General features: G+C 40.1%; 1 protein-coding gene across 1 annotated transcript in view; it reads right to left on the reverse strand.

Moving 5' to 3' along the window:
- The window catches only part of PTPRR (protein tyrosine phosphatase receptor type R), a 135,702-nt gene that overhangs the window by 33,911 nt on the left and 82,912 nt on the right, over positions 1 to 18,879 (reverse strand). The window contains exon 6 of the mRNA XM_012569001.5: positions 18,081 to 18,343. Within this exon, the coding sequence (XP_012424455.4) occupies positions 18,081 to 18,343 (263 nt within the window). The remainder of the gene's footprint in view (positions 1 to 18,080; positions 18,344 to 18,879) is intronic.

An 18,879-nucleotide genomic window follows, 5' to 3' on the forward strand; every position in this document is an offset into this window, starting at 1 on the left:
ATAATTTCTTTAAATACAGGTTTATTCAGCACTCATGGAAAATGCAACACCCAGATTCCTGAGCCTCGGCCTCTCATTGTCTCTCTAGCAGTTTCGGAAGGAGTGGTGATGGCTGCTGCCCTCTAGGAGTCCCTGCCCTCTGACCCCAGAACTAGGGACAGGAGTGCTTCCTCCTGTGCCAGCCAGGAGAGAGCTGGGTCGGGCGTGTGGGTGAAGAAAGCCATCAATTAGCATGATGAGCACAGCTGGGTGCAGCTGCTAGGGAGAGTTTGCTTTGGGTCCTCAGATCCTGCCTGTACTGGGAACATTCCACGGGGCTACTCTCCTAGGTTTTACTGAAGGGAAACCACCACAATTCCCCTGTGCCTTTTGTTGCTCTGGTGCTCACAGAGTGGGCCTAGACACGGGTCCTGAGTGTCTCACCTTGCGGCTCCACCTCATCAGCAAGTGCACTGCATGCAGGTGGGGTTTGCTCTGCTGCACTTGCACTGGGAGAGCACAGCTAGGCACAGCCTTTCCAGCACTTACTCCCTTACTGCTGCCAGTCTTCACATGCATATCTGGTTTTATGTTTCAGTAGAGAAGTTCAAAGGGGAAAAAAATGTACATTTGGAAAAAAGAATAATGGAAAAAATACAGTTCTTGGCTTTCTTTCTGCTTTTAGCAAAATAGCTAAGAGAAGACATGGTGATATAGATGAACGAAAGTAATATGTAAAACACCAGTGAAGTGTGAAAAGTACAGTAAATTAGAAAAGGATTTAGTATTGTTATTAATCCTCTATACCTGTGGAAAATAAAAATAGGAAACTCTGACTTCATCAACAAAAATCAGTGTTGAAAAAAAGGAAAAGTAGAAAAGCAGAAGTACGAAGAGGTTAAAATATCTTTTTCAAATGACTGAAAAGATTGCTGTTTTCTTCCTGCCTTGGGTGAATAGTAATATAGATCATCTAATAAACAACTGGGACATTTCTTCACAAATGAAGACTTATAATATCCACTACAGACAGTCCTGGGAAGGTTAAGAGATGACTCTCATTTGAAACTATAAATTAATAAGTTTTAAAGTAATATTCACAGTACTATTATATAATTACTTCTAATGCATAAGGACAATTTATATATTTTTCCAAATCCATATATATATAATTCTTGCTCTGTACTTGCTAGCCTGAAATATATATCCACCATGTGCTGCTGATATTACTGGATATCTTGGGAAAGTAGGGGTGAATGAGAGCATGATTACATTAATGGGTGTGATAATCTCTTGATTTTCTTCTGAGCATCAGCATACTATCTCAAACAAGTCTTCTAAGAATACAATAAAAATCCATTATTGACCAATTTGAAATATGAAGATTCATTTTCCTCACATCTACATTCTTTCCTTGGAAATGAAGAGGTCATAAATTTCAATTTTCTGTTATGCTACAGCACATATTAAAGAATATTCTGATACAAAAACCCATGAGTTCTGATAATATACAATACCCATTAATGTAATTATCCTCCTATTTACTCTTGCTTTCCACAAAGGTTAATCAGTATTCATCAGTATTAGTATGAGAAAATAATGAATTAAAATTTTCTAGGTATGTGTAGGTCATCCTAACATATTAATATTTGCACATAGTATTTATTGCACTTTTAATTTTTACACTCCCAGGTCCCCTATAAAACACTGATATACAGATGCTTGGCATACCCAAAATGAAAACTCAGCTTTCCAAATGCTCTCTGCTTTACCTGCTAACAATTCTGGTTTCACTTGAACAAGAGCTGTGGCTTTTAGGAACCACTTCGACCTGAGGCAATTGACATTTTCAACAAACCAAACCTGTATCACACCACAGACTGAAGTACTCAAAAATCAGAAGTTGAGATCAACCAACTAACAAGGCCAAACAAGAATTTACTTTGCATTATGACCAGTCTAAATTGATAGAATCTGATACCTTAAAGGATCTATTCTGCTCAGTTCATGTCTGGTTATTTTGCCGCTATTTTATTAAGCATAAAAGTAAAAAATTCAGGACCTTAATTCCAACTTCAGGACTTGGGTGAGCAGTAGGTCAAAACTTGACCTTCTCCACTCTCCTGCTATCCCCTGACATACCAGTGCTATTTAAACCACCAGAAATTACCTACTGACTTCTTACCATGCACAGGAACAGTAAACCTCTCTTTTTCCATGGATTCCTGGCCTCATTTCCAAAACCTTATTCCTCTCAGAGATCAACATTCCTCTGGCTCTGACTTTTCCTCTCAAGAGGAGATCCTGGACAAGATAGGTATTAGCTCAGTTTTCCACAAACATGCTTTACAATTAAATGGTTAATATCGCTGATATTTATATTGCTTCTACTCTGCCTTGCAGGTATCTGTACCTGAGACAAATCCTGTAGCCATTGGCGTGAGCAGCCCCATCTCACCAAACCAAAGACCTAATATACAGAGACTAATTTGATATAACACTGAAGTTAATACCTATCACCTGAAAGCCATAGATGGAATATATTTAAGCTCAGGACTCTAAAAAAGGCAATAATATGAAGTATGCATCTTCTTGAGAAGAATGCCTGCTATTTCTCTTCATGTTTGCTCTGTCACACAGCTCTCCTCAGAGTATTCCAGTATTGTATTCTTATTTTTCTCTATTTGTCACTCTTAACATTGGTGTTTTCTGACTCTGAGGAAGAGGTCTGGAAGTGATGACATTAAGATGTGTACCTACTGAAAGAAGAAGAGGGATATATGGCTGCTGTGAGGCAAGACTTCCAATCCTCTGTAGCATCCTAGCTATAAGCAATCTCCTGGCAGCATATTCCATCTCTCTCTGAGTCCACAGAAACAGACCTGGAGCCTCAGCTATGAAGTTTAAATAGTTTTTTCAAGACCGGGAGGCATATTATGTTCTCTCCAGAGGGTCTGATCTTGTTCTCACAGCTATGAGTGAGAGGAGGCCAATACATCTTGCACTAAATTGGAAACAATTCTCAGGATCTACTCACAGCTCAGCAGGTCAAAATGAGCTGAGGAAACGGTCTTGACAAGTACTTCTGGATTAAGTTTTAAGCAATCAGTATCTGGTTAGGACAGGAATGGCTCAATATCCTGTAGAGGAAAACAGATGACATGAGTGCAGTTTTAACTTTCCCTCTTTTAATCAGGCTTTCTAATGTTCTGCCAATTCACTCCTGTTCTGCCCTTGATAAGGCTATGCTGCTCAGCTGCGGGAACTGACTGTTCAAAAATGCAAAGCTTAAACAGCCCCCATCTTTTCCTGTAGATTATTTCTACAGTCAAATTGCATTTTGTCATGCAAACTTACATCTTCAATAAAATTTGAATGGCAACATAAAGCTCTGTTTCTGCTTCATAGTCACATATAAGTGTCTGCAGCATGAGTGAAAATTGAGTTAATGTTCAGAAGTAAAAATAAATGAAGATGCAAATTTGTTGTGCTTATTTGAGCTGTTTGTTCCAAGAGCTGAACAAACAATTACCAATTAGTAGTTAATTTTCTTTACATGGTAGATCTTTAATTAAATGCAGTCTTGTTTATTACAATTCTTATCTGCTTGCATTTCATTTCTATTTCATACAGGTGGCTTCATTGCACAAACTTACTGGATGACCTGTTCTCTCTCTGATTAATGCACATGCTAATTTAAACTAAGCTACAATGAGTATAAGCAAAAGGAGTTAAAAGAAGAGGAAAAAAGAAAAGAGAATGGGGAGTAATAATAATTGACTGCTAGGGCTACATATATTAAATAAATACACAACTTAAGGAGCTCGGATAATGTGTTTATTTAGAGTAATCCAGCAAGGACTGTTAAAAAAAACCCACATATTTTGTCTGCTGTATATTTTGCTTAAAATTTAAGAAAAAAAAGCTATTTGCAAAATATTTTTGTCATACATGTATAAGTTTCCCCTCTATGCTTCTAGTTCATAAGTACCTCTGTGAGACCTTGGAGAACTTGTAGCTATGTACCACCATTGCCAATTTAGATATCTTACCCAAGTGCAAAGCCAGATTACTTTTCCCAGAACATGCAAGGCTCACTTCTTCACTGAGCACTACATCATCCCCAGAGAGTGCTTGTCTGCATTATACAGAGAACAGCCTATCTAGGAAAACTGATCTAATCAGTGAGGATGGTGAGGTGCAACACTACAGCAATAGCTTCAAGGAAGTGGTTTTTAAAGACTACTTAACTGACATTTTCTGCTATTCAGTTGGTCTATAATTAAATAAATGAAAAATGGATCTTAGATTTTTCATCTTTTCGATGAAAAAAAAAAAAAGTTGGTTTGTTTTTTTTCATAGGAGGAGCCTTAGGTAAGTCAATTTAGCTTCATGTATTCCATAATAATTAATCTCTTAAGCACAAATTCTACTTCCATCCTACAACTGCTGCTCATTTAAGGAATATAATTTAAGGAATATAATCTACAACGTTTACATCCAAACTAGCAAATATATAATCTATTTGCAATTAATGTCCTTCAATACTTTTTTGAGACTTTAACCAAAACCAGCTGACCTGGAAAAAGACACGGGTGGGAATATTCATAATGTAAATGGGCAGTATCTTCAGACAGTATCAGTAGGAGAAAATTATTTTTTATTGTGACTTGAAGGCTAATCAGTACAATGAGTTCTTTCCTGGTGAGTTCGCCATTTGGGAAAGACAGGAAGGAACATCTGGGAAAAAAGGCGTTTACTACACCCTGTCAACCTTAAGATAATAAAAAAGTACATTCCTTGTTTATTTGACTTGGTCCTCATTATCTTTAAACTACTGCAAGTGTCACACGGAAGATTTCTAAGCAGACAAATGAATTGTTAGTGCACTTTGAAGAAATTACTGAACAGCAGCAGTTTCTGAGGAATGCAAAACCTCCAGACCCACAACGCTGCTCAACAGAGCTGCGCCACCCATGGACGTTTCCAAAGGGAGCCGGCAGAACAGCTCCGCTCGGCCACACAGCGGCAAAAGCACCTAAGGCTGCCTGTACAGAGCCCAAATCCTGGAGCACATCCACTTTGGAACACAGTTCCATTTCCAGGGTGACTAATGAGCCTAAGCCGTACAATGAATTGATGGGTTTAAGCTCTCAGGGACAGGACCCATATATGTGCTCCTAGATCTGCCCTTTCTTTAACTGCTTCTAAAGTCTCCAGACCTGACACCTAAGCTTTGTATATAAACCTTTCTCTTTCCAGCTTTTTTTTTTTTTTTTTTTTTTTTTTAATCCACTGTCATAGTCTGGCTTTCCAGCCTTGCTTTCTATGGGAAGGCTTGCTCAAACAAGTATATTAATGTGAAAAGTGCCTGCATTCCCTTTGAAAATAAAGTTCAGGAAATCCACTTAGGCTTGCAATTTGAAACAGCAATGTTTAAATGCTTTTAAGAGAGCTGCAAATATCTGCATGCCAAGGTGTACTTTATCTGGCACTTCAGAGGTTAGGTAGACCTTTAAAAGAGATATGGCCAAGCTGTGCAGTCCCATTTAGGGCTGAAAAGCTGATGAGGAAATGACAGGTAAGTGATCTGGAGCTCTTTTATACAGACCTCAGCAGATCCCTTAAAGTTCATGGCCTTGGACTGCCTGCCATCATCAGAGACATTCCTATAGGGGGCTGCATAGGCAGGTCTCTAGAACAGGGAAATGCATCTGTACCTGTGCCCAGAGATGAAGGCCAGAGCAAAGGCTTTCTGATCTACTCTTTCTCATATGCACCATCAATGAGTCCAAACAGACTAAAAATTTTGGAGTGACATAATAACAATTGCTTCAGATTCATAGCCCTCTATTAGCAAAGGATTCATGGCATTTATAAACTTAAACAGCTTGATTTAAATTTACTTCTATGAATTTGAATAAAGGAGGGAAAAGTGAGGAACCTGACAAAAGTAGTATTCCTCTAAATGCACGCTGCATTATGAAATAAAGAGAAAAGAGAGAAGTCATATCTGAAAGATGAACTGAAATCACTCCCACCCTGACCTGTGGATATTCTTAGTTCAGTCAGAAAGAAAAGGAGAAAGATTTTTCCCAGGCTTCGCCTGGCAGAAATCTTTCTCTTTTTCTCTCTGACCGAACTGAGAATATCCACACTGACCTCCACTCCATCTATCTCAGCACAAACGCTTCCAACATACAGGGCTTCATATAGCTAATGATGTAATATAGGTCAGGCTAACATACATGGAAGTAATGTAGAAATATGAACATAAATTTGGTGTACTCTGTAAAGCCAGAGGTTAACCAGTATCCTATTTTCAATAGAAAGAGGGGGTTTAGGGAAAGCACGCAAGAACAAAGCAAGAAGGAATTACTGATTACTTAATACTTTTACTTATTTTCAGTATGTTCTCCATCTTCTGCCAATCTGTACTTTAGAAGGTTCTGAACCAAAGGGTGCCTTCCCATCTTTGTGCCTGGTGTTTCCCTTCCCTTTCCTTCAAACAGCATTCTTAACCCATTTTATGACCTCTGCACTGACCCTGGATGATGAGCTCTGTAGCTGGGAGCTGGGCAATATTGAGTACTATACATGGGGATTAGAGGGTTATTTAAACCATCTACCTTTCTGAAAATCCTTATGATGAAGGAGAAAAAGTTATTTCATTATAATCTTATCGGTAAATTGCAAATGCACACTCTGTAGCTAAAGGATTAACTTGAGGATTAATTACAATACCAGCTTTCTGCTTTTCACAATGCTGCCTTCTTTTGCAAACCTATTCAGTATTGTGCTCTGTGGGCCAAACTCTCTTCCCAGATATGTCTACAAATCCACTGAGACCAAACAAGCAAAACAGAGTCTGGAGTGAAACAAGCCCATGAAAATTGCATTTTTTAACCTTTGTGTACTTTTCTGCCATTCTGATTGTTTTCCTTCTCTTCTTGTAAGACTGTGCTTTTAGATCCACTATCAAATCCAGGGAAAGGAACTGAAAACCTCTGGACTATACAGCAGTCTCCCAGGGGAATTTTTTATGACTCAGGAAGGATTTGAGACATCTCAAAAACAGGAGATCCTGCTTTCAGGGGATGGTGGGAAGCAGAAGAGTCAGCCCTGGCAGAGGGGAAAACCCAGCTGCCTCCTGCTCAGCACCAGCCCCATCTCTTGCTGGCAGCAGTTTTCCAGGGAGCTGCCATTGGTCATCCTGAAGCACTGGAACTGAATTCCCTAGAGAAACATTGTACTTAACGACATTTTTTGTGTGGGAATTATATACACTACTTCCCTTTCTGATGCCTATCGCATATTTGAGCGGTCATTTGAAGTAGCTGTGTTCTGTTTTGCTCCTGTTATCAAAACACAGTATTAACATAACAAGGATAATTATAGATACCATAAATTAATAACAATACTCTCTGTTTGTTACACATCAAAGTACGTTCTTTGATAGAGAACATAAGGAAAAGTCCCTGTCCCAGGAAGAAATATTATTGTAGCTCCCTAGTTAGAGAAATGAATGGAGTGTTCAAAGGCAAGGTATTTCAAGAAGATAGGCACTGATTTGCAATACCATATTGGACCACTAAACCAATAAATGTCCCACTTATCTTAGTAGGAAAATCACAAAAAAGTGTTCCTGAAATGTCTTAGAAACTCAGCTAAGGTTCAAAGCCTAACCAAATGGGTGCATCAGCTTGGATGTGATGGTATCAAAGCAGACAGATCTAGAAAGAGCCTGGCTGGAATGTCAGAATTGCATGGAATCAGCTCTGCCTCTGGGCACTATTTCTTTGGCTGTGCCATTCTCATGGTATACTTTGGGTATCCTCATCTCTGCCGTGATGCTATTGCTTCTCTGTTTGCTGAGGCACGTCTGATTGCCTGTATGCATTTACTGCTTTGTCTGATGTCTAGAATGTAAGTCACTTGGTTAGAGGAACATTGCATTTTTGTGTACATACGGAGTCTTGCACAGAGGGATCCTGATCTGTGACCAAGGCTCTCATGTACTGAGAGAATGCTAAAGAGAATTTCCGACAAGAGCTGAGAAATACTCTGTCCCATAGATTTACATGCAATATTCCTTGAGCAAAGGTGTATGTGCACACAGTTGACATTTCTGCTAGCTAACAGTGTTAAGCTTTCTGTACATACTAGCTCTGACTATGCAAGAGATCTTTGCTGAATATCCAGAACTGGATTTTTGAAAAAAGAAGTAATATAATTAGCTGATTCTCATAATTTTGAAGATTTCTCCTAGCACTGCATAGAAGTAAAATTAATTATGATTGCACTCAAAGAAGAGATTCATGGCCTGGACTGTTAACTGATGGCTACAAGATAAGCTGGATGCAAGCACTGCCCAGCACATGGCTTCTTGCAATTCAAATAAATACTTGGATATCTAACATTGCAGTTTTGGAGGCACTTTGATTTTTTTCTTTTCTTTCTTTAACTGTTCCTAGAAACAAAGAAACTGTTCTTTCTTTGTCTGTTCCTAGCATTTTAAATTAAAGGTAATTGAACATAGTTCAGCTTTAGGCTGCCCTGTAAAATAAATATAATGAACAGAGATAAATGCATTCAAAAACAAAGGGAAAGGTGAATATTTTTGTTTTAACTTGAAGCTCTAGTCTTTTTCAGACATTAAAAAGTGTCCCCTTGAGTGGGGACACTCAAGGAAACTTTTCTATACAAACCCCAAATGTGAAAAATCAACCTTCCTTCTAAATATCAGAACTCTGTACACCCGATATGGATGCTTCCTTCTACGTTGTTTGGCAGAAACCAGTACCTGTGGGTACTAGTCAAGGGCTCAGGAGATACTTCCTGCTTACAATCCAATCTCATAAAGACACTGGTGCCTTTGTCCCTTAGCACAGCACTTCCAACCTACCATTGAGAAAAGGTGATATATTAGGTTGCAAATGTCACAGATGGACACATCCTGCTAAGGGCTGAGACAAGATGCTCAGAGCATTCAAGTCCAGCTAATGTGCATTTCCTCAATTTCCCAGATGTCCCACTCTGCTTGCACATTAGGACAGCTGGTGAAGCAGTCACAGAAACCATGCCTGGATGGTCAAGCACAGAAACAAATTGGAGGCAGAGAGGAGTTGAGGAAATCAGTCACTGGAAAGCTGCATCAGAGTTTAACTCTCTGATTTCCAAACAGCACTTAAAGACCCAAAACTGCTGCTGAAAAATACAAGGGGATCACTCACATAACTCAAAATATGCATGTGCTCAGGGCAACAGTGGTCCCTGTAAATTCCAGGCTCAAGAAGCACTTTAGCATGGATATTTTCCCTTTTCAAAAAGAGACTTTTGTGACTTTTCAAAAGATCTGTTGGACAAATCCCTGAAAACCCACCAAAACTGTCTACCAGATGGCAGCCACTGATTAATTTGTCTTAACTTAAGCCAAAAAGGAAGAAAATGTGATGGGTGGAGCCGAAAAGACAAGCACAATCAACATCCGACCAAATAGGGTTTCCTGTCACCTTGGGAACGACACTGATTGGCACTGTGGTTTCCTGTGTACAAGCTAAAACCAGTAGCAACTGGAGTAACAAGAATGAACGCCAGATGAGAGCCTGGGAATACAATAAAATTATTATAAAATTCCTGACTAAACCCCAGAGGACAGTAAAGGCAAAACCAATGGTAAGCTTAGACTGTATATGCTAAGCAGAACATTCCTCTGTACATGAGAGCAGAGGGACATGAAGCTGCATCAGAAGAATTTCTCTAAACAAGGGTAGGTTAATTTGCCTGAATTAACCACTCCCAAAAGTGAGACTCATGTGCTTTGGAAAGCTTATGTCTTTGCAAGGGAAGAAAAAAGGGATGTAGGACACTTGAAAACAGAGATGGAAATAGGACTGGAAACCTACCATACACCCACACTTATCTGAAGTAATTTTAAGATGTGCCACAGACATGGAAAAATGGACTGTGGGTGTAAGTTTGGGCAATGGTACACGGTTATTTGCATTTATTTATTTAGATTACAACTCCCACAGAAATTTGCTTCAAAGAGCTCTAAATGCAACCAAAACAGCTTCTCAACCAGCCAGGAGTCAAATAGTTAAAACATGGGTTTTAGAGGGTCTTTGTTAGGCTGGTGACTGAGTTCACTTCCTCTCCAGAGAAAGGGGACAATTCACATTCCTGCCCTCTTCCTACACTGCAGATAAGCAAAGACGTCTGTAATGGGTTGGACAGAGCAGACAATCGTGCAACTCAAAGATCTGGCACTTGCAGAAAGTTTTTAGAGTTACCGTGCACTCACAAAAATGCTCCACAAATGCAGGCTGGAGGCACAGCATTATTCTCTTTCTACAGCACTGAGCAGGAGGCTCTTGAAGCTGGATCCCATCTCCTGCTCCCCATTACAGTATTTTCTCCCACCTCAGTAGCCCAGATAGCCCAAGGTCCTTGCCTTTACTCTTCATCCAGACTGCAGATGCCAGAAATCAGTGTGACCAAGATTACTCCCCTTGTATCAGCTGCTACACCCATTGCACACTTCATGTACAAGGTACATCTTGAAAAAAAAAGTGCCAGGAAAACAATCCCAGGCACTGAATGACAGTGTTACATATCAATCATTGCAGCCCTGGTTTGTTTTCAGCCATTGACAACAAGAGCACTCCAAAGCAATTTACTGTTTGGGAAGGATCACAGGCACAAACCACTCCCAGGAGGAAATCTGTATCCAGGCCCTGCTTCTCTGGAGGCAAAAAGAGCTTAGCGGTAGGGACACAAACCAATCTCTGCTACACAGCCTTAGTGCTGTAAGTGTATCTGGGTATACTGAATTTTTAAGTGGGTGCCCCACCCCTGTAGGTGTTCATGGTCAGGTTGGATGGGATTTTAAGCAGCCTAAGTGGAAGGTGACCCTGCTCTTGACAGTCGGGCTGGAACTAGATCTCTTTCAAAGTCCCTTCCAACCAATCCATTTCATGAGTCTATGATCTTAGAGACCAGAATGGAATATAGGTGCCAAATGAGAGAAATGTATCTTTAGGTCTTTCAGAAAGTATGTGTGGGGGGTTGTAATTGTATTCTCTCGTTCTTAAATGATGTGAACAAATTGTAGCAAGTAGGACTTTTACTGCACCTCAGGTTAAGGTTCTTGTCTTTGCTACATCTCTTCAGATGGACACAATATCCAGCCATCCTCAATCCAGTGGTTAGGAATATGTCTGGAGATTTATGTGCCATGCCCAAAGTGCTCTATAGAGTAGGTAGAGGAGACAGATCAGAGCATAGAAATTCCTGCCTCCCACCTCAAACTCAGTTTGAGTCCCTAGTGCTTTGCAAATTCCTTCTGATAGGGTATCACCATAAAACTATTCCACAGCTTGTACTTTCGTGTTGGCACATATCTTTGCTTCAAACAATTACACTGACATTTTCCTACAACAATCCCTACAATTTAAATTAAGAATGCAGAAAGCATATCCAGCACCACACAATAGGGAAAATTTATCATCCAAATCTATGCAAAGCTATTTTATTTTAGCCAAGAAATCCAAGGCCCCTTCCTGGAAATATATTAAATTCCCATATTTGTGCAATAAACTATGAAATCTGGCATGTTTACAGTAGCCCAAGTGCAAGGTGCTACCCTCTGAGCATTACTTGATATTATTACTCACAATGGATGGTTTTGTAAAATGATAATGATCAGCAACACCATAACTGTATTTGCAGCAACTGTGCTCTGTGATCTGAAAATCAGAACAGAGACAGAGGGAATTGCTGGAAATTTTTCTCATCTATTAAAGCAGAGATGTGGTTGAACAGTGATATCCTGAGGTGCAGCTGAGGTTATATTAATGAAGAAAAGAGCACATTAGGTTCTTTTCCCTGGCTCCAATATTTCTTATGAGGTTTTATTCAGTATACTGTATTGTTAAGATAATGATTCATTTTAATGAATACAGCCTTTCTAAAATAAGGAAAACAGGTATTAGAGTTAGTTTTTATGGTATTGTCATCCACAGTATTTGTCATCCATATGGCAATTTACAGTGTACAGAAATTGTGTAAAAGGCTGAAGCTATAGTTTAATAATTTGTGTCTATGCAGAATGACTAAGAAAAGAGAATACTTTTCAGTATTAAGAGCAATTTTTTTTCCACCTCCAAACATGAAACCCACATTATAAATTATTTTCTTTGTAAAGGTGTAAAATACAGGATGTTTCTAAGGAATGAGGCTGAAAACAGAAAGCGAATAACAACTGCTCTTATTATTTGTCTGTGCACATTTTGCTAATACATTCCTGTTTAAAAATTTACCTTTTGGCACTGAATTCCATAGATTTCTATGGGTTATCGGAATAATTTTTTAGATTATAAAGAAATATATTGTCTTTCTTTCCCACTAGAATATCTCTCTTTCTCATGTTACAAGGAAGTGGACAGAGATGAGCACTTAGCATTATAATGCATGTTATATTAACTTTTCTTTCATTGTACTTACAGGGAGCTGTACTCACTGCATGTCTACTGAACAATTCTTAGAGCTGCAGAGAGAATTCTGCTGCCAGTTTACAGGGATCTTCAGGACAGTAAGAGAAATCTCACTGGGGAGAGTCTATCAACTGTGGCATAAGATTTTTACAGTATTGCTCTGCTTTGTGGGGAAAAATAGCATCACATAGAGTTCTCACAGTCAGAGTTCAAGCCAAATTTCACTCATCTATTATGTTTGTAGAGAGCAATAATTGATTTATTCAGGTGATTGTCTCCATACTGTTCTCTATTCTGATGCCTACTGATTTTCTGTAGAGGTTGTAGAACTGGTTGCACGTTCTCCTGAATGATGCCTGTGAGCAGCCCTCACCCTTCCAAGTTTTGCTCTTGCTGGCTCTTCCCTTTCACAGAGTATCTTCTGTTTTCCTGTGTCACAGCTGTGCCTCCATACCATTGTATAATTATTTTATTTCCCATTTAAAAATGGCTTATTATTTCACTTATCTGACAGCTTTTTGCTTTATTTGCCAAACTGTTTTTATATTATCATCTTCATTCTCTTGTGTATCTTTGCAGAGAAGAAAAAATTCAGCACAAGGCAAATACTATCTGTTCTGAATAAGAGTCCTGCAAACCCCTGGCATCCTGATAATGAACATGAGGAGCTCATCCTTTAGACAGAATAATTTTCTGATGAATAAGAAATAGACTAAGAAAACACAGAGCTGTGATTTTTCCCTCTGATTATTAAAATATAATAGTCAGTGTTAGGACTTTGTGGCTAGAATGGAGTACAAATGCTTGAGAAATTTTTCCAAAGCAGTTTGTTTTCAACACACAGTAGAGGAGACATTTCCACATTTTCTTTTCTTCCATGTATCTTTGCACAGTAACTAATTTGAACAAAACATCATATTGTCCACTAGTTAGTTGAAATGCAGTTGTCTTAGTCACAAATAACACTGGAACAACAACTCACAGCTGCAGTGGCCACAGAAAATGTAAATCCTGTTGTAATACTGTGCTGGTGTAGCAACATTTACATTTATATCTACCATGCTTGTGATTTAACAACTCACTGCTTATACTATGAATTTTAAATGCTTGATATGTCAGAATGAAATTTAAAATACCACATTCCACTTCACCAGATTCTGCTTTTGGCTGGGACCATTCATATCAAGATGAATTTTGGGCCAAGAAACAGAATAAAAGGAAACCTTACTCTGCTGAAGGAAGAGTATATATTATTCATATAAACCTATAAAAGCCTGAGTAGAAAAGTAAACACTGATGCAATATTCATAGATGTGTTCACAGAAGAGAAAACAATTATTTGTATCCAAAAGTCAGGCGTCAGCTCTGTGATATTGTGACAGCTCATCACTGAAGACACCCACAGGAGAACAGCAGCTCTCCTGCTCCTTTGGTCCGTAACAGAACAATGTGGGCTGCCAGTGGAGAAGGTCTTGGCTGCAAAGGAGCAGCAGTTGTGAGCACACGAAAAGTGGGCAACCTCTCAGCATTCTGCACTGAATGATCCAGAGGATGCACAGAAGTTGTGAAGAAATAGCCCTTCAGTGGCCTGCCTCAGTAACTGTAATAGAAAGGCGTAAGTGCCTCTGTTCTGACAGCCCTGTCACCTCCTCACTTTCAGTCTACCCTCTGCTCTTGGCCCCCACTGTTCCACCCCTTTCCAAACTATATCCTGCATGTGAGCACACATCCCTGAGCAGCATGTAGGAAAATCACAGAATCAGAGAATAGTTTGAATTGGGAGAAACCCTTAAAAGTCATCTAGTCCCACTCACTTTCCACAGATAAAGAAAGCTTCAATTAGAACAGATTGTTTAGAGCCTCATTCAACCTGACCTCAAATGCTCAAAAACTACTTCCTTATATCTAATCTAAACCTAGCCTCCTTCAGTTTGAAGCCATTACCCCTTATCCCAAGAAAATTTGCCCCCATCGTTTTTATAGGCCTCCTTCAAGTATCAAAAGGCCGCAACAAGGTCTCCCCACAGCCTTCTCTTCTCCAGCCTGAACAACCCCAACTCTCTCAGCCTGTCCTCATAGGAGAGGTGCTGCATACACCTAACAACTTCACGGCTTTGCCCGCTCCCGCAGCTCCGCACCCTCCTGCCGCAGGGTGTGAGGGCAGTGCTGCGGGCGGAGCCGCACGGGGGCGGGCCGCGGAGCAGAGCCGGCTGCTGCGGGCGGAGCCGCACGGGGGCGGGCCGCGGAGCAGAGCCGGCTGCTGCTGCGGGCGGGCGCTGGGCGGGCACTGCCGGCGCCGCGGAGCTGCAGGCGAGGCCACAGCGCCGCCTGCCGGCTCCGGGCGGCAGCGCCCCGCGCTCCGCCGGCCCCGCCGCCTCCGCGGCACCCCGCGCCTTGCATAGTGCGAGTTATCTGCCGGGAAGCTCTGGCTTATGGAAATAGCTGAGTAGGATCATTTCCAGATACACAGAAAAACATGCTCATGGACTTGTCTCTAGTATTCAGAAGCACAGTACGTTTTAAGAAGCTGGAAAAACTCCCAGAAATATTTTTATCCATGCACAGTAGTCCATTAACAATTTGTTTACCTCTGCACCGACCGATGCTATTCCAAATAAAAATGGAAAAGTTCAGAGAGCCAGAGGCTGATGTCGTGCTTTGTGAAAACTCAGTTCCACTATATTTTTGCATTTAGATCATAGAATCATAGAATATTTTGGGCCGGAAAGGACCTTTAAGGTCACATAGTCCCATTCCCGTGCCACGGGCAGAGACACCTTCAATTAGATTAGGTTGCTCAGAGCCCTCTCCAACCTGACCATGAATGTTTCCAAGGATGGGGCCCTGGAAACCATCAGCCACCTCCCTGGGCGTACTGTGCCAGTGTTTCATTCTCGTTGCAAAAAAAAGGTCTTCCTTATATCTAATCTAAATCTACCCTCCTTTAATTTAAAATAATTACCCCTTGTACTGTCAAGGGTATATTTGTCAAAGCATCACCGAGTGTGCAAAGCAAAGAGAACTTGAGAGGCAGGCACAGAATCATGGAATAGTTTGGTCTAGAAGGGATCTTTTAAGGTCATCTAATCAAACCTCCCTGCAATGAACAGGAACATCTTCAACTAGATCAGGTTGCATTATTCAATTTTACTGTCCCATCCTTCAAAGACATTGTCACAAACTTCCCATCTAGATGGCTATGCACAGCTCACTATCTGCTCAAAGAGAAATCAATGAATCACGGCCCAAACCAGGGACAGTTTGATCTGGATCATGTTAGACATTTCATGACTACAGATCACTCTTCAGGAATCAAACCAGGGAGTAGTCTGGATACTTAGAAAATACTGCTCAGGAACCACTGTCAAGCCATGTGACCAAAGGAATCTCCATGCTAAATTTGTCAAGGAGCCCCTGTATCCACTCTAGCCTGCCAAGAGCTTCTTCCTGTGGCAGAAACCAAAATCAGCATAGCAGAAATTATTGAAAGGGTGCCCCAAAGCTGTGCTGTGAGCAGGATGGGACCTTCAGGCTTGATTCACTCCAAAAGAAGGGCTGCCAGTAGACTGTTTTGACCATGGTTTGCTGCTTCTTGCAGTGGGCAGATCCATGCTGTAAGGTCCACTTCTCCCACATGTAATGAGGATAGCCTCAGGCTGCCTAGTGCAAGGGTTTATTGGGGCAGAAAGGTGGAGAGGAGTTTAAAACTGACCACTTACCTAGTCACTAGATTATATCTGAGGCAGAATGTGTCAGCGCATTATTACTTTTTACTCCAACACTGCTGAGTGTTAGAATACATAAAAATTTGTTCATAGTAAAGGTTATAGTAAAAGGATAAGAAATAGACATAATAGCTTCTTTTGTCAGAAAATTAATTATTCCCTAAAGTTCTCTCCCTCATATCCCCAGACCTTTGTACACTGAGCTTGAAATAAACTTAAACCACCATTTCTTACGAGTGGACATGGGCTGATAAGTCTGTGTTAAACATGGCAAAAAAGAACTGCACAATGGGATGTTATCACAATGGTTTTCACTTTTTTCACAACAGTGTTCTTTTACAGTAGAAACTGAAGTGCTCAATTCCTTCAAGTTCTTTTTCCTTAGTAATAACCTAAATGTCTGGTTCATTTGGCCAAACATCAGGTTTAGTTTTCTCTTTGTATCTCAGCTGCCCATTTTGTCATAGCTGACTCAGAACTTTGTCCTTCCCAAGGATGCAATTAGGTTTAGGAGAATTGAATGCAAAGTTCCTTTCTGTGGTGGAAATTAATATCCTAAATAAATTGGTTTTACTTTCTTGGTTTGAAAAATGGAAAAGTTTCTTCTCCTTATGTACAAAAAGTTTCTTGTCCTTAGGTACAAAACCCTTCTACAAATTCCTTTCCCTCAATTCCTCTCAACTATCGCATATACTATGTTAGACAAAGTATTATAAATTAGATATGTTATTCCCATGCATGTGGGCTTTATTTTTAGGGTTTTGTGGAATGACAGAAACTATTAAAATGTATTTACTTGCTTCCTCCATTCCTTTTTTTTTTTTTTTCTGCAGTGATATCAGTACATATTTTATGACAGCTCTGCCTTTAAGCCTCTTTTACTCACAGAAGAATCAATCCCCCTCCCCGAGCTCTGTCTGTCAAAAATCCATTGATAAAATCTCTGCCATTGAAATCCCCATGGATGAAGCTGAATTAGGTTTACAGCTCAGCTGAGAGTCCTCACAGATGAGGCTCTGCTTGGTCTCCACATGGCGTCTGTTCTTTCATTTATCATCTGTGCCAGGGCAGGAGAGTTCAGTTGCACAGCTGCATGCTATGTGAGATATTCAAAACACTGATGCTTTATGAAAGCATCCTGCAGCCATCAGCCAAGAAATTATACAGGTTTCTAACACAGGAAAGACAGATTTCAGTGTGCATTCTCCTGTGGGAAGAATAACTAGTTTTATAAAAAGAGCACTGGCCCAGTTTTTGAAAGGTACAATGAATGGCAGGGTTTGGTGCCCGAGTATTTCTGAGGAACTGCACACAAGAGTTGGATTTATTACTCATCGCTTCTTCCTTTCGGTAAAGCCTGTTGACTTTGCACTGTACCTGACCATCATGGAAAGATGCATTTAAGAAAAAAAGGTATCTAAAGGTGATAATGGAAACACTGTATGAGATTGCTAAATGCACTCAGTTGGTGTAAATATTTCTTCTAAGTTTTCCAGGTGCTAGGGACTCCCTGAGAATGAGAATGTCCTTTTTTGACAATACATAACCAGCCCCTGAACTCTCTTCCATGATCTCCAGGATCAAAACTGGCAAAAATCAATGAAAAATGAAAAAATTATTTCTTTGGAGTATGGGGAAAATATAAGCAGCAAAAAGAATGCCACTAATGAACATTTTCATATGACCTGAATCTTTGGTCATATGTAAAGAAAAGGAAAGGAGAGAATACCTGTGAGACAGATGTTAACACAGCAAAATCCCACTTCTCAGATGTCTGTATGGCAAAGTCTCCCATTCATTGACAGAAGAGAAACATATGAAATCATGAAGCATAAGTATAAAAAAGCAGAATAAATCCTGAGCATACCAGGCACCATCCTACCTTTCCTGGAGTCCCACAGGTTTCATTCTGAAAGGAGATGGACTGGCACACAGGGGAGGTTTGAGCTCAGGAACACATTGGCCTTGAGAGTCCACTACAACATTGATAACCTTTGGAGCTTGTTGAGGCTGGACCATGCTGTTGGTGGTCTTATACTCAGTCTGAGATGTCTGCAGGGGAAGGGGTGAGAGGTGGATCTCCTGCTTCTTTTCCTTCTCTTGCCTTAGTGACAACTGGATCTTCTCCTTTAATCTGTACAGAACCTACAGAAATAAAGAGGACAGATCAACCTCAATTACATGGTAAACAATGCAAGGAAGGTATCACAAATGCTGGATAAGATTGCTATACGTGGCTTTCATTCCTAGAAGGTAAGTCACAAGTTGTGTTACACAGCATTTCCCACAACAAGATAAATATTTCCATTACATAAACTGCAGAGTGTACACGGCAGAGCTTTTAACAGTTCTTACTGTGAGTCAGTACTTATTTGAAATACCTGCAGTAGTATTATTAAAAGAGCAAATAACACAGAATGGAAATTAGTTACAGAAGATGTTGTGAGGAAAGAAATAATGATAGAGTAACTGTAGAAGAAATTTTAAGCATTTTAACACAAGAAAGACAATGGCACAAAATAAAATAGAAGTTTATAATTTAGCCAGATACAAGTCTCTAATTACAATAGCCTTATTTTTTTTTTAGAGCAGATGTTCCTAAAAGCCCTTACTCATCTAGCATGGAGCTGATGGTTGAACAGATTAACATTACTAGGTCACTTTGGTAACAGAAGGCTGCT

The sequence above is a fragment of the Taeniopygia guttata genome, chromosome 1A, assembly GCF_048771995.1.
Source record: "Taeniopygia guttata chromosome 1A, bTaeGut7.mat, whole genome shotgun sequence".
Classification (NCBI taxonomy): Eukaryota; Metazoa; Chordata; class Aves; order Passeriformes; family Estrildidae; genus Taeniopygia; species Taeniopygia guttata.